Source organism: Macrobrachium nipponense, chromosome 9, assembly GCF_015104395.2.
Source record: "Macrobrachium nipponense isolate FS-2020 chromosome 9, ASM1510439v2, whole genome shotgun sequence".
Taxonomy (NCBI): Eukaryota; Metazoa; Arthropoda; class Malacostraca; order Decapoda; family Palaemonidae; genus Macrobrachium; species Macrobrachium nipponense.
The window spans coordinates 56299597-56316918 of NC_061110.1; the positions used below are offsets into that span (position 1 = coordinate 56299597).

The 17322-nt window shown below is 37.8% G+C and overlaps 1 protein-coding gene across 4 annotated transcripts in view; it reads left to right on the forward strand.

Moving 5' to 3' along the window:
- LOC135218315 (lysine-specific demethylase 2A-like) overlaps window positions 1-5574 on the forward strand; it is a 198793-nt gene extending 193219 nt beyond the window's left edge. For all 4 annotated transcript variants that reach the window (XM_064254539.1, XM_064254541.1, XM_064254540.1 and 1 more), the window contains one exon: window positions 1459-5574. In XM_064254539.1, the coding sequence (XP_064110609.1) occupies window positions 1459-4932 (3474 nt within the window). In that variant the 3' untranslated portion in view covers window positions 4933-5574. The remainder of the gene's footprint in view (window positions 1-1458) is intronic.
- The last annotated feature ends 11748 nt before the right edge of the window (window positions 5575-17322 follow it).

Genomic DNA, 17322 nt, shown 5'->3' on the forward strand with positions numbered 1-17322 from the left:
TGAACTAAGAACCACTCATTTAAAATATTTTTTTAATGAGCTCTCTCTGGTATCATAAGTGTTTAGAATACAAATTAATTTTATTAGTTGAAAACACAAATAATCATACTTTTGCAGTGTACAAATATAAACAGAAATTGGATATGTTTTTTCCAATTTACTGTGAATTGTTTTACGAGCAACTAAAATTTTTCCCATTACTTCTTTCAACATTTTTAAACATATAAAATTCAACTCTAGCTTTAAAATGACACCAGATTCATAGCTTTAAATTTTTTTTAAAATGAAACCTGATTCATGGCTTTAAAATGACAGCAGATTCATTAAAGTGACTTAGTGATCAAAGAAAATTATGGCTAAACATTTTTGCTTAGTAAATGAAGACTGAGTATTCTGGGGCAGGCAGATTTTGACCCACCCCCATCCTCCAAAGGTCAAAAACATAAGTAAACCTTAGCCATAATGAAGAATTAGGTACTTTTAAAAACAAATATGCAGTAAATTGGAAAACAGTTATTAATAGCAATCTGTTGGTAAATAAATGATAAATTTACTTTCTAAATATGAAATTCATATCATTAAACAAATGTAAAACATACTTGTGTAGCATAAGTTTGAAGAGTATAATAACAGTCATAAATCATTATATGTATAAGGCAAGTCCCCTGCTTACAATGGGGGTTCCATTCTTGAGAAGTGTTGTAAGCCGAAAATAGTCGTAAGCCAGAAAATTGCTAAAAATTCTAAGAAAACCTTACTATTAATGCTTTGGGAGTATTAAAAACTGTGTAAACTGAACTTTTATTGCATTTTCCATAAAAAAAACTTCAAATATTGATTATTTTGCATTTTTGGAGCGTCATATTTCTTCTGTCAGGTTGGTGTTGTAACCCTGGAACGTGTTGTAAACCTGGAAATAATTTATGATGAATATAATTGAAAAGCGTTTTAACCTCAGAACGTCGTAAGCTGAACCCGTTGTAAACCGGGGACTGCCTTATAGTATAACAGTCTCCATGACAACAAGTATTCATACATGCCATACTGAAATTTCTTTGTTATGACTTTTTTATATATATATATATATATATATATATATATATATATATATATATATATATATATATATATATATATATATATATATATATAATATAAAGCATGGCACATTTATTTTTAAAAGTCTTTCTATCATAACTAAACTTATCATCTGAGTTTCAGAGGTAAAAAACTAGATGATGATTACCATCATCAAAATCTCTAAAGGCTCAAGGACAGACTCTATAATCTCTAGTGGTCTTATCCTAAATTTAACAATATCAAAATACAGAAACCACTATAATCGCATAGCAAAGCTTTGGAGTATTCATAATTTTTCATTACAAATTTAATAGTTGGGGGTGGTAATAATTATTTTCTTTATAAATCAGTCCTTTTTATGAAAGTCTTTCATTACAGGCAAATGCTATGGTAGACACTGCACCTCCTCATATGCCAACATGGGAAGAACTACAAGCACGAGTTAGCAGACCCTTAGTACGTCCAATGTGGGTTGTCAGACCAAATCCACCTCCCCCACCAGATGAAGAGGAAGATGATGATGACGACGATGAAGATAGTGGAAGTGATGGTGAAAGTCGTCCAGCAACACGCGAGCCTCTTCCACCTCCCATGAATCGTTCAGTAATGCTTCCTGTATTTCATCATCTGTCTGTGAAAGACTTGAAGGTTGTAATGCAGGTTTGCAGAGCTTGGTCACAATGGGCTATACACCCAACACTTTGGAAAACCATAAGGTTAAATCACAAAAAAATCCAAGCCAATCACTTGATGGGTATAGTTCGTCGACAACCCAACTGCTTGGATTTGAGTTGGTCCAAATTAACTAAGGAGCAGTTGTCATGGCTCTTAGCACGCCTTCCACAGCTTCAAGAATTGCATCTAGAGGGTCAGAGTTGGCAAGTGATATCATGCCTTACTTCTCCTTACTGTCCTCCACTTTCAGTACTCAACATATCTTATTGTGAAGGCTTAAATGATGCAACTTTAAATGCTTTGCTCTCTCCTCCCCGTAGTCATCGTCCAGGTCATCGTGACACAACTACAAGGTTGAGGCAACTCACAAATTTGCGTTTATCAGGAACACAGGTTGGGGATGAAGGTGTGCGATCAATAGTTCGGTCTCTACCTTTTCTGAGTATTCTTAACTTAAGTAGCTGCCTCCACATTACAGAACTGACAGCAGCTTTATTGGCTCATCCCTCAAGTGTTGTCAGTCATTCCTTGTCCTCATTGGATTTGAGAGGCTGTCATCGATTAGCACCAACTTGCTTACCTTCTCTGAAATGTTTGCCTTTATTAGCAAAACTGGCTCTCCACCCTTGCTCTAGGATTCCTTTTAAAGCAATTCAGGTATGGGGTAAACATCATGGTTACTCTGTAACAGAGGAGGAATTCCTCACAAGAATCCCCCCACCACCACCTGATCCAACGGATGACCCTATGTCAGATTCTGACATCTCTTCTTTGTCTAATCCCCCTTCACCCACGATCTCAGAGTCCAAGCAGATTCAAGAGAAAACAAAAACTAGTACAGAAAATGAAGAACTTCAAAATAAAGATAAACATGTTGAAGAAAGCAAGAGAAATCAGGACAGTGTTGTAGATTCCAAAACAAAAGGTGACGTAGCAAAGAAATCAGAGGATGAATCTTTAAAAACTGGCACAGGAGATACTTCTAATAATGATAAATTGTCTGAACATGCTAAAGATGACAGTACAGAAGGAGCAAAATGTATTAATATACCAGTAGTTTCTAATAAAAGTACTGAAAGTAAGAAATCTGAAGTAAACGCTAATTTAACTGGTAGTTTGAGAGTTTCAACAAGGAGACAAAGTCGACTACATGAATGTGACAGTGATTCAGCCAGTGATATAAATGCTGAGAAAATGCCAAATGACCCAAATGTTAAAAAGGTCCAGTCAGAGGTTAAAAGTGAAAGGAACAGTAATTCCTCAGAACATAGTAAAAGAATTAAGGCATCTTTGTTTGAACAGCCCAGTATTTCAAAAAGCATTGCGTCACAAGATAAATATAAAGAAAAATCAGAACCCAAACAGTCTCCACCTTCATTACAAGATAGCAAAGATATTAAACCATGTATTACAGACAAAACTGACTCTGTTCATTCTCACACAAGTGAAAATGAGAATCTGAGATCTCAACAACAATGTATAAAAAGTGAACCTATTATTAAGGAAGAAACTGGAAACATTTTAACTGGGCAGCAGGGGAAAAACACTAAAATGCCTTCTTTAACTAAATCTGAAAAAATATCTCCCGAAAATGTAGGAAAAAATGACAATTCTTGTAAAGATGGAAATAAAGAGGAATTATCACAGAGTAATACAAAGGACAATGATAGCGATGTTAAGAGTGCAGGTGAAATTAAGGGTAATGCAGCTGCTTTTGATAAAGTTAACAAGAAGAGCTCGTTAGGTGACATGACAGGGCCAAAGGTTGCAGCAAACTCAAAAGACAAACCTAAAGACAATGAGTTTTTGCTGGAAACGTCTAAAAAGGAAGTAGTTTCAGAATCCAAACAAACTTCCCCTGGAGATACGTTGTCTACAACAGGATCTCAAAAGTGTGCAGCTAACTCTTCTGATATGCCTATCAAAAAAGGGGGTGTTTCCATTCAAGATTCCAATGGTAAGAAAACAGATATACCAGACAGTGATAAAAAGAAACAAAATGATAAAAAGGTAACCCAAGGTTCAAAAAGTTCAGATTCTCCAATGAATCAGAAAAATGTTATTGTAACATCTGTTGAAGTACATCATGCTGAGAATTATGATAGTACACAAAATTCTGAGAGTAGTGTGAAAAGACCAGAAAGAAGGCTCAGCATAAGAAGATCTAAGGATGAAGCAGACTTAAAAACAGAGGAGAAACAAGAGAAAAAAGAAAGGATAACGACAGATTCCTTGAAAGAGAAGCGTAGAGACTCCAAAAGCAGGGAGGAAGAAATGAACAGGATAACAGTAGAAGATTCTCATGATAAAGAGTCAAAGACTCTGAAAAAAAGAATGGATGATAAAGAAAAGAAAGCAAGTACAAACAAAAAAGGTACTTTTAAACCAAACTACCAAACATCTGGTAAGGTCAAGCAGGAAAAGGATATTATTACAAGGTCTACAAAACGTTTGAAGAGTGAGAAAGAGGCAGAAGACAAACATGGTGAACAGGTAAAAGAAGAAAATTCACCAAAGACCCCAGATAAATCTGTAGATATGCGTAAGATTGGCAGAAAGAGCAAAGATTCTTCGGATGATAAAGAAGAGTTATCAACTGACGACAGTGGCAAAAAGGACATAAAATCACCTAAATCTGTAAGTGCAAGGAAAGAAAAGGATTCAGTAACAGGAAGACCATTGGATAAGAAAGATGATGATAAAATCATTCGGAGAAATCGAAGTGATGCTGAAGAGTATATGTCAAAACTAAGACGGAAGTCACATGACAGTGATAGCCCAGGTGATGTTCCATCTACAGATACGCCAAAAAAAGAAGAAAATGTAGATGAGAAAATCAGATCAAGAAGAAGATCACTTAGAGATGAAGATTACACCAGAGGTGGGCCAGAAAAGAAATTGAAAGATGATGCCAAAGAGGAAAAGAAAACAGATACAAAGGAACCTGGCTCAAGAAGTGGCAAAAATAATGGTGACTCAGAAAATGTGGCAAAGCAAACTAAACGGAAAAGTGAGGACACTGATGAAAGTGAAACAAGTAAAAAGGTGAAAGAGGACACAGATGAAGGCAGTAAGTGTGTTAAAAAACCCTCTGAAACAATGCGTGAAAGGTCAGGCAGTAGGGAAAGACCAGAGAGAGCCCACAGATCTCCTAGGAGGCTTTCGATGTGTCAGTAAAACAATTATGAATGTCTTTGGATCTAAACATGATTCCAATATATTCTTAATTTCAGGGGTAAATTTGATGTCATCCTATAAGTAGTATGGAATGCTCACAACTTCTTTTGTTAAACAAAAATTTTAATTTAGTTTGAAATTCTTGTCAATAGTAGTACACTATACTGTAATAATAATATAACAATTTTGTAAGTTTTCTACTTGTGAATTGTATTTTATGACAAAAACTTTTCAGTTTAATGCAAGCTTTAACTAAATCTAAATGTTCTTGTATGTGTTGAAAGTTGATAGTTATGTTATATATATATTAAACTTTACTGAACTGTAAAAAAATATATAAAAAATACACTTAAGCTAAGAAAGTATCAGCTAGAAGCTTTTGCTTCCTGTTCTTTGACAAGTACAAATTTCAAAATATTTAATATTCTTAGGTATATTGCAGTCAGTTTCTTGAAGAATTCATGCCTGCCCTATATGATATCCCCATCTTTAGAACTGCTTAAAAATCAGCCCAAGTTAGCATGGTTTTTATTTGATTTCCTTTAGTGGATTAAGTGTTACACTGGTGAAAGAAATAATCTGTGAAAACTTAAATTTGTATACTTATTGCATTAAAATATAATAAGTCTGTTTTACACATAAGATTTGTAATTTCCATCTTGTAATTTTATACTCATTCTTCTTTATATTTGGTTCTCAGTAAGTTTTTCTGTACATTTATTGATCAAATGGTATACAACCATCAAATTTTAAAAATGGCACTGTAACACTCACCGGGTTTAGTTTACTTTTCCAATACTGTCTAAACTAGAAATGATTTGGAGCTGATACTAGTGATACTTACTATCACTCATTTTCCAAATTTACATTCCTAAATGAGACTCCTATTAAAAGGTGTTCGTGAATATCTTTAAAGTTTTCAGTGTCCTTTTAACATTCTCATGAGTGTATCCCCTAATAATGTTTGCCCTACATTTTATATAAATAAGATTCATACAGTATGATATTAAACATTTTCAAGCAATAAAGTAGTTCAGCAAGTACAGGAAACAAAGGTGACATGACTGACCACAATAATGAGATGCTAGGTTAATCTGCACCATTTTTCTACTGTACTTTCTCTTCAGATGTCAAATAGAAAAGAAAAAGAATAATGTTAAATCTTGACACGATGACTGCTCTCCTTTAATTTTTCAGTCACTACCTAAACCATTGAATGTAACTGGACTTGAATCAAAATCCATTTGGGTAACATACAACTATAGTTGATTCATTTAAGGTAGATTCTTGTGCCTACGAGACATTTGTTTGGCAGCCTGATTGGCTGGTACCGGGAGGTAGGCCACTCGCTCAGTGTCTCATTATTTTTGTCTGTGGCTTAGAAAACTGGCAATATGTTTATATTTCTTCAATTATCTCACGCTTCGCTCAAGATAGGAAAGTTTAGGTCATACCATAGGATTCGGTATTAATTGTACAACTAAGTCATCTTTTCCTGAAACCAATAAGATAAAACATAAAGGAATTACAAAGAGTAAAAGTGAAGAGAGAAGCATATAATTCCTTATACCTGTTTTTACTTAGCATCGGATTTTGCATCATTGACGCGATCAAGATAAAATGAAACTTGGGTTTTCATACAACAATTTCACCCTGAATACGCTGGTGTCTTCAGATTTTTGATGCGTGTGTTAGGTATGTGAAGAGAAAATTAAGAATCTGTCTTATCATGTTGCACTCTTAAATGATTCAAGGTGTCATTGTGTGTTCGTCTCAGCAAGAGATTTGAATTGACAATTAGCGATATAAGGGGTTGCAGTTTCTACAATATTTTGCATGTTATATCATTACATATTCAGTAATTAAATACACAGAATTCCCATTATGACTGACAAACATTTTCAATCAAATATCACATAGTATATCTGGATATATCTGATAACGAAAATAATAATAATAATCAGATGGATGCATCTTGCACCGTTAGCTCAGATCTAGGCGGGCCGCAAGGAATTCATCCAGCAAAGAAGTTGAACTGTGTGGACAGACTTCCCACTTTTCAACTCGGCCTAAGCTTTCATCAGGTTGTTTCAGAGTATTGTTTCTAATTTTATTTTATGAATATATTATCAAACGAAAGAGATATCAGAGATTTATTTGAGTGATATGAAATGATAATCTCAGTGAAGTAATATACAACAAAGAATTAAGAAAGATTGACTTCCTTTCAGGCTGAGTCATGTACGGATGCAACATTTTAAGACATATTCTTCATTTTCTCTTCACATATTACACACATCTAAAATCTGAAAGCACCAGCGTATTCAGGGTGAATTTGTTATGAAAACACATGTTTTACTTTATCTTGATCACGTTAATGATGCAAAATCCGATGCTAAGTAAAAACAGGTATAAAGAATTATATGCTTCTCTCTTCACTTTTACTCATAATTCCTTTATGTTTTATCTTATTGATTTCAGGAAAAGATGACTTAGTTGTACAATTAACCCTCTTATGCCGATTGGACGTATTAAACGTCAAGTCAAAATGTCTCCCATATGCCGATTGGACGTATTATACGTCTACTCAAAAATGTTTTTTTTTTTATTTTTTAAATTCGCGGAAAAATACTTATAGGCCTACCAACCGAAAACTTTTGAATCACGCGCCTTGGGGGATGCTGGGAGTTCACGGATCAAGGCATTGTTTTGGTTACAATCATTACACAGGCGCACAAACGCGAATTTCTTTCTTATCGCACTAAAAAGTATCTGTGACACATCTCAAAAATTATTTCGTCACTTTGACATAATTTTTGCACCATTTTAAATTATCCGTTACATGGAGTATTATATATGAAAATGTGCGCAATTTCATGTAGAATAAAACAAAAAAATACTAATGATTGTAGCTTTTATCAGTTTTAAAATACTTTCATATAAATAACGATAAGTGCCAAAATTTCAACCTTCGGTCAACTTTGACTCTACCGAAATGGTCGAAAAACGCAATTGTAAGCTAAAACTCTTATATTCTAGTATATTCAATCATTTACCTTCATTTTGCAACAAATTTAACGTCTCTAGCACAATATTTCGATTTATGGTGAATTTATGAAAAAAATTTTCCTTACGTCCGCGCGGTAACTCTTCCGATAAATTTTTTTGTGCGATTGTCGTAATGTTTGCACCATTTTAAATTTGCCGTTACATAAAGTTTTATATATGGAAATGTGCGCAATTTCATGCACAATACAACTAAAAACAACCCATGGTTGTAGCTTTTATCAGTTTTGAAATATTTTCATATAAATAACGATAAGTGCAAAAATTTCAACATTCGGTCAACTTTGACTCTACCGAAATGGTCGAAAAACGCAATTGTAAGCTAAAACTCTTATATTCTAGTAATATTCAATAATTTACCTTCATTTTGCAACAAATTGGAAGTCTCTAGCACAATATTTCGATTTATGGTGAATTTATGAAAAAAAAAACACATTTTCCTTACGTCCGCGCGGTAACTCTTCCGAAAAAAAATCAGAAATTTTTTCGTGCGATTGTCATAATGTTTGCATTATTTAAAATTAGCCGTTACATAAAGTTTTATATATGAAAATGTGCGCAATTTCATGTAGAATATGGCAACAAAATGATTGAAGGTTGTAGCTTTTCTCTTTTTCAAAATATTTGCATATAAATCACGATAAATAGAAAAAAAAACCACGTTCGGTCAACTTTGACTCTACCGAAATAGTCAAAAAATGCAATTGTAAGCTAAAACTCTTACAATCTAGTAATATACAGTCATTTATCTTCATTTTGAAACAAATTCAAAGTGTCTAGCACAATATTTAGATTTATGGTGAATTTTTAAACAAACTTTCTTTCCCTCAGCGTGCCGATTCACGGCCGCAAATCTCCGAAATATGTACGTTGCATTCTCCTAATATTTGCTCCTTTTCATATTAGGCGTTTTATAGAGTTTCACATATGAAAATGTGCGCAAATTCATGAAGAATAAAGAAAAATATTTGAAGGTTGTAGCTTTTCTCATTTTTGCAATATTTGCATATAAAAAAGGGATTTTGACGTAGGAAAAATCTATTTCTGGGGGAAGACCTGTGTCGCCCTATGAACCCTAGCCCTATTAACATTTCATCCCACCCTGACTAATCCAAGTTTATAGATCTAATCAGGAATGCAAGATGGCGCTTCGGTAGTAGTAGTAGTGGCGAGCCGGGACGAGTAGTGAGATTCCGTTGTGACGGCTCCCACCAAAAGAGAGGGATTTTGAAGGGAATCTTCTAAATGGCAGAAGCCCTGTGGTTTGTGGTAACACATCGCCCCTATACTATACCGACACCCTTGGGTGATCGCGCTGGGGGTAGTAACCTCAGCATAACTATGTTAGCTTTTTTCTCTGGTATATGATAGAGCTATTTATACTGGGAAAAATGAATAACAGGCATTTTTCATAGGGCGACACAGGTCTTCCCCCAGAAATAGATTTTTCCTACGTCAAAATCCCTTTTCTGGTGTCGACCTGTGTCGCCCTATGAAAACATACCAGAGAATGCTACAAGTTTTTAGTGTAAAATTATATGTAAAACCAGGTTAATGACATTCAGAGTAAAGAATTATAAATAGTTTTACTATTTAATCTTAACTTACTATCTGTAAGAAATGATTTCTTAATATATTCTCAACCATAATAGTAATACTTATATAATACTTAAAATTGTACACAATATGAAGTTATTGGTCTTAATTATGTGTCATACAGACCAATCAAGGCAATACACTAATACATAATAGCCATATATACATATTGTGCAATCTTATATACTAATTTCGGTAACGGGATCGACAACACGTTTCAACCCGTCCGGCAAACAAGGTATGGTGGAGAGTGTGAGCGAGTCATGCAGGTAGAAGGGTCATGGCAGAGGGAGATAGTTAAAGGAATAGTCTATTCAAAGGTTTCTAAGGAGAACCGTTAGTTTGATCTTCAGGAACCACCACAGTACCAGCTGCCACTGCTAAAAAATTTTTGGGGCCTGTAAATTTTTTAGATAGTGGTGCTTAACACTGTTGGGGACTTCCAACTTGTGTACTTTTTTAGGTCTTCAGACTTTATATTTATAAAATAATTAGTTGATGTGGCAACTGCCCGGATATCATGGACATGTGGAACTGGATCTGGGTTTGGCTTGTTTAATAAAATAAAGAATCTGTTGCCTAATTCCTCTTGAAGTTATCGTGCCCCCTTTTTCTCTAATAAAAGAGAGCCTGTTGTTATTTGAGATGTTCTGGTCATAAAGGTTTCAAGTGTATGAACAGGACATAATGATTCGTCTTCTAGAAGAGGAATAATTTCCCAAGGAGTCCACCTAATTTGTGGATCCTCATTTTTTGTTAAAAATTGTCTATCTGGTGAAAGTAAAACTTTCCCAGATTGAAGGAATTTCACATGCCCTGGATTTCTAGAAAGTGCTGATAATTCAGATATTCTAGCGTCCGAGGCTAGCGCTACAAAAAACAATGTTTTTCTTAATAGTGCTGAACAAGAACAATTATTGAAAGCTATTTGAAAAATCTTTCTCAGGGCAGATTTAATTGTGGTAATAGTACTGGCAGCTAGGCCTTTCTCATGTAATGATCTAAAGAAAGAAATGGTAAGATTAGTATCCATCTCTTGTACATTTATATCATTTAAAAACATAGCTAGTTTCTTAACTGCAGAGTCATACTGTCTAATTGTAGAATCTCTCTCATCCGATTCTACAAATAGAATGTTTAACGGATATATTTTCGCTTCTTTTGTTTTGCCGCGAACTTCATGAGGTCCATAAAGTTAGGGCATTCAGAATTCTTGAGGAAGCTGACACAGTTTGCGTTTGTACTGTTTGTGTTAATTTCGGGGATGGAATCTTCTGAGGTTTGAGTTTCATCTCCATGATAAGTGGATACCAATTGCTCTTCGGCCAATTGGGTGCCACTAGTGCCAACTGGCCTCTGAATAATCGTAGCTTGTGAAGCACCTTCAAGAGGAGGTTCACTGGTGGAGAGAGAGATATTCTTTCCTATTTGTTCCAATCTAAAGACATTGCATCGATCGCGAAGGCATTGTTGTCTATATTGAGAGCTACATAGCAGGCTAGTTTGTGGTTGGACTCCGAGGCAAAGAGGTCTACCTGGAGGTCCGAAATCTGATTCATAATCCATTTGAATGAATTGTTGTCCAGTGACCATTCCAATTTCAATGGGGTCATTCTGGACAAAGAGTCTGCTATTACATTCCTTACTCCTGCCAGATGAGTTGCTGACAGATGCCAGTGGTTCATTTCCGCTAATAGGAATATTGCTATCATTACATGATTTACTTTGTTTGATTTGGATCCTCTTCTGTTTATGCAATGGACGACTGTAGAGCTGTCCGATACGATTTGGATGTGGATCTTCTTGGACGGTTGTAATTTTCTCAATGTCAGGAACACTGCCATCGCTTCCAATACATTTATGTGGAATTGACTGAATGTTTGTGACCATGTCCCTTGAACTTTCTTGAGGGGTGAATATCCCCCCCAGCCGCTCAGGGATGCATCTGTGTGGATGATCAGAGATGGGGGAGGAAATTGTAGCGGAACTGATTGGATAGGTTCCGTTGTTTCGTCCGTGGAATAAGTCTCTTTTTCAGAATATCTGGAATTCTTGAAACTTTGTTTCTGAATTTGAGATTTGCTCTTGATCTCCAAACCAGATTGATATCTTTTAATCTGGTTTTTAGTAGAACATCTGTCACTGATGCAAATTGAAGGGAGCCTAGGATTCTCTCCTGTTCCCTTCGAGATGACCGTCGTTTTCCAATAAAGCGTTTTGTAGCTTTTACTATCTCTTTGACCTTTTGGACGGTAGAGATAGCCTGTGTTTCTTCAGGTCCCACTGAATTCCTAACCATTGGAACTGGGATTGTGGAGTCAGTCTGGACTTTGCCATATTCACCTGGAAGCCTAGAAACTTTAGAAATTTCAGTACTTTGGATGTTGACCTTCGACATTCTGCTTCGTTGTTTGTCCAAATTAACCAATCGTCCAGGTAGGCTACTAAAAGTATTCATTTCTTCCTCAATTCCTGAACTACTGTCTCCCCTAATTTCATGAATACCCTGCGTGCTATATTGAGTCCGAAGGGCATTACCTTGAATGAGCAGGCTTTCTTGCCTAGCTTGAATCCTAGGTATGGAGAGAAGTTTCTGATTATTGGAACGCGATAGCAAGCGTCTGTAAGATCTATAGAGGTGGTGACGGCCCACGGGGAAGTAAGGTCCGTACCTGTGAGATTGTCAGCATATGGAACTTGTCGCAGTGAATGTAGGAATTCAGCCGAGACAAGTCCAGGATTGCCCGTCTTTTGTTCGAGTCCTTCTTTGGGACACTGAACAATCGTGCTTGGAATCTTATGCTCTTCACCCTCCTATGGCACGTTTCTAAAGAAGATTCTTTGTATATTCTAAGAGGTCCTCTGTTGGTTTTTTGAAAGAAGTTGACTGGAGGGGGAGGGCCCTTCTCCCACTTCCAGCCTAGACCTTTTGATATTAAACTGTGGGTCCATGGACTGAAGGTCCATCGACCTTTGAACAAGTACAGTCTCCCCCCTACCTGGGAGATTTTACTGGTTGGAATCTGGTCTAGTTACTCTACCTCCTCGGAATCCTCTACCCTTGACTCCACCTCGCAGTCTGGAGCCTCTTCTGGCTCGACTACTCCCAGCATGTCTGCTATATGTACGAAAGGCACCTCTTGCAGGATTATATGCTGGGGAAGCCACAACTTGCGATGAAGTCGAAGGTTGAGGTTCAGAGGATGGCTGAACCAATACATATTGTTGTGTTGGTGTTACCTTTGAGGTGGACGGCACTGCCTGCATATATCCATGAGGACGGGCCGTCTGGTAAGGGTTATACCTTCTCGCTTCTCGCCTTCTTTTTAGGTGCTTGTTGACGAGGAGACACATCAAAATGGCGTTTCGTAGGAAGACCCCACCTCACCCTCAGACTTTGGTTAACCCTAGCTGCTTCGTGCAATATGGAATTTATCTCCTCTTTGGGGAAGAGGTTTTCTCCCCAAATGGATGATCTAATGAGCTTATTGGGTTCATGTTTGACTGTAGCTTCAGCCAAAACATGTTTCCTACAAGCCCTTCTTGCACTTGCAAACTCAGTCAGGTCTGATTGAAGAGTCTGTAAAAGACTTTTCGTTAAGACCTGAAGGACTGGTTCGTCTTCGTATGTTGTGGCTAGCAACTCCGCCGAGGTGACGGAGTTGATAGTCCTGGCTAACTTTGTCTTTGCCTCAAATTCACCCTTGATCAAATGTCCGGGGAGTTTGGGCAGTCGTTCGGAGAACAAGTCCGAAGCACAATCCGGTTCTAGTTTACCAGCCGTGAACGTAGCTGGAGCATTTACCCAAATGTCTGCTCCTGAGGGCAAGAGCAAAGATGTTGGCTCTGTTTCCTTCAGGGCTGGGACTGGTTTGTCATTATAGATTGCTTGCAATGACAACTCCGCCACCTTGGTTGTACATGGTGACGGAAGACCATCTGGGGTAACAAACACTATATACTTTCCCTCGTGTGGTGTCAATTTGGTATTGACACAATTCAGTTCTGTTAGGAAACGGACCCAGACAGCTTGGGCCTGTTCCCTGGGAAAGATTACTGTTTCCTTTGGTATTTTGTCTATTCTGACTAGCGCATGTTGTGCTAGTCTGACAAAACCCGGGAATGGAAACTTCATACCGGCTGGGAATAGCTCGTAGTCCTCTATTGGTCTTGTTCCACACCCTTCTATAGTCAATCTTCCTTCTACAAAGGGAGCATTTAAGGCCAACCTCCAAGGGTTTTCCTTATCGAAGGGGGGAAGCTTTGAAGTATCCGGAACCATCATTGATAGAGCTGGTGCTCCGGATCTAAAGAGGCCTGAGAGCATCTCCTCAATGGGCTTGATTCTCTCAGTCAATGACGAGAGAGCCTGGTTTGAGATGTTCGGTGTTGATCTGAGGTGTGCATCTATCCTCTGATCTACTCCACTAATCCTAGCTAGCAGCTGGTTAGTGAAGGATTCAGGGTCGAAGAACTGTTCCGCCACCCTTGGGACTGACCCTGTACCTTCGGTAGGGGAAGGATTTGTGGCAGCAGGCTGAATGACAGATGATGTCGACGGTTGTGACACCGAAGACGACTCATTCGCCGCTGGCGGAACAGAGTTGCTTTTCTTTTTTAAAGTCTTCATGACTTTAGGAATAACCGACGGCATTCCTTGTTCTTTAATGGGTTTCGAAAAACCCTTAAAGGATGGAGTTGAAGACAGGGAAGGAGAAGGAGAAGGATGGGAACTCGCCTCACTTACCTCCCCACCTACCTGGTCCTCCGTGACCATCGGCTCGACGTTGAGGTCGATCGCCGCCACTTCCTCCGTAAAGTCCTGCTTCTCCCCTAAAGCGGCCGTCGTCTCAATGCGGATAGCTTCAATGAGGGGTCCGGCAACGTCCCTGGGCACCGCAGTTGTGAAGGTGGCGCCTGGAAAGATCTTCTTGCAAAGGCCAGCATCCAAAACATGGGGCCGACCTTTTGGTGCGTATCTGCCGAACCCCGCCACCCACTTGCGTAGGGACGCCCTCGCGCCGTGGACGATCGACTTGTCCGCCTGTAAGGCAATCTTTGTTTTAGTGGCTGACCAGAACAGTATATAAATTACCTTACTATATTCTCAGTATATAAGATAATTCTGTAACATCCTTACCTGTTCATCAGTCAACAACAAAACAAGCTCGTAACAGACGGTACAAGCGTCCGGGTGCCAGGCCACGTAGTCATCCAAGGCTACTGCACAATTGGAGTGCGAACGACATACTACGTGGCCATAGTCGTTGCCTAGAGACGCGTGGCATCCCTCAGCTTGGCAACGGACCACCTGTAATGCGAAATACTCAATGAGTAATCTTCCTTTTGATGGTTTATTGTAGACCATCGACAAAATATTTTGTGGCCGAAATATTTCGTTTTAGAGATACAGGACAGGTATTTTCTAGAAAAATCATGCATTTTATTTATTGGCGAAGTATTTCGTTGCGAAACATTTCGGCGTACCGAACTATTCCGTTGTCGCCTAATAGAAGTTATTAATAAGTCACATCATAAAACTCGTAAGTTTTGTAAGCGGAAATTTATTCGTTCCCGAAATATTCCGTGTCGACGTATATGTCTTAATTTTTCCAGATGTTCTTAACTAGATTGTCTAGAAATACTTCGTTGCCAAAGTATTCCGGTATCGACTATCTTATAATATTAGCTTAGTCTAATAATGCTTATATTAAATATATGCTTATCTAGGTTATCGGGGAAATACTTCGTTGCCGAAGTATTCCATTATCGACTTATTACTAAGTAGTTTACTACTAAATAATAATGCTTATATTAAATATATGCTTATCTAGGTTGTCGGGGAAATACTTCGTTGCCGAAGTATTCCATTATCGACTTATCACTAAGTAGCTCACTACTAAATAATAAAGCTTATACATATACACTTCATTAAGTTGTCGGCGAAGTACTTCGTTGCCGAAGTAATTCGGTACCGACCTATGTAATAAGGCTAATAAGTTTTCAAGTATAATAGTATAGACTGAAAATTCCTTTCAGAGGCATGTTTATGCCGAAACACCGAACTTCGCCGATGTCGGAGAAAAGACGTGGCGTACCACTGTAATTACCAAAGTTAGGAATTGTTCAGTCTGAATTCCGGCAATGACGAACTTCGAGTACTATCATATTCTACCCTGCCTCCAATCACAGTGATTAGAAGTAGTCTCTGTTCGCCGAGGCTCCAGAGATCATATAGTAGAGATATTATCGAAATATCTTTTATTCAATCCCTGAGATTTAGAGGTTTGCAAGCAATAGTTTATGTTGTTTGGCTCTATCCCTGATCTAAAGTAGATCCACTTTTAGGCTAAATAGCCTAGAACTTTCGTTGACTGGCCGTGGCTCGTCGCGATCGAAAGTGGTCCAACCCGGTCAGGAGGTTATCCAGGTAGGCCAAGCACACAATACTATTACTTTGGGTATTTATTGATCTAAATACAACAATATATCACAAAATGCATAGAAATTATCTCTTAATATTTAGTACTAATCTACGTAACCGACATTATCACTTAAATTCCCATTCGTAAATGGGCAATTTCCCCGATCGTATTAGTAAAGTCATTTATAGACCTAACTAACAATAACGAGAAAAAATAGATTTAAGGTTACTAGGCTTAATAATTTAAGCTAACTAGAGATAATGAACCATGTATCCGTAAAGGATCAAATATGGTTACCTCAATAAGACTAGCCTAGATTCGAGAATGTTCTCCAGCACCGAGACATTGTTGTATCAATACCTAAGCCTTATTATTATGAAATGTAAGTAGTATCTGTTTTAACAGAAATAACACCTTTTTATCATCTTATAAGCAAGGCTAAGCCTATATATATATAATTTTACATATGCCGTGCGTAATTTGTTGTTGCTATGCCGACGCACAAAATGGCTGCCCAGTCGTCGGCGTCCCCAATTCATATTTCGAGGTGCCTGGACTGATAGCATAATTAATATAACTTAAATATGTTAAAAAACCAAATTGGAGTACTCAACTTCGAAGTAGCAGAAGATTGGGCACTCATAATGGTTATTTAATTGCGAATACAATCGAAAAAAAGGGATAGCAAAAATTTCTGTTTTGAAGCGCACGGCTCTATAACAGGAATTCAAGATGGCGCTTCGGTAGTAGTAGTAGTGGCGAGCCGGGACGAGTAGTGAGATTCCGTTGTGACGGCTCCCACCAAAAGAGAGGGATTTTGAAGGGAATCTTCTAAATGGCAGAAGCCCTGTGGTTTGTGGTAACACATCGCCCCTATACTATACCGACACCCTTGGGTGATTGCGCCTGGGGGTAGTAACCTCAGCATAACTATGTTAGCTTTTTTCTCTGGTATATGATAGAGCTATTTATACTGGGAAAAATGAATAACAGGCATTTTTCATAGGGCGACACAGGTCGACACCAGAAATGATATTGTTATTGTACAATAAAGTTTGTTCATACTTACCTGGCAGATATATATATAGCTGTATTCTCCAAAGTCCGACAGAATTTCAAAACTCCCAGCACACGCAGTGGACGGCCAGGTGGTAGTACCCATTCCCGCCACTGGGAGGCGGACGTTAGGAACCATTCCCATTTTCTATTCAGATTTTCTAGTGCCACTGTCTCCTGAGGGGAGGTGGGTGGGCACTTTGATTATATATATCTGCCAGGTAAGTATGAACAAACTTTATTGTAC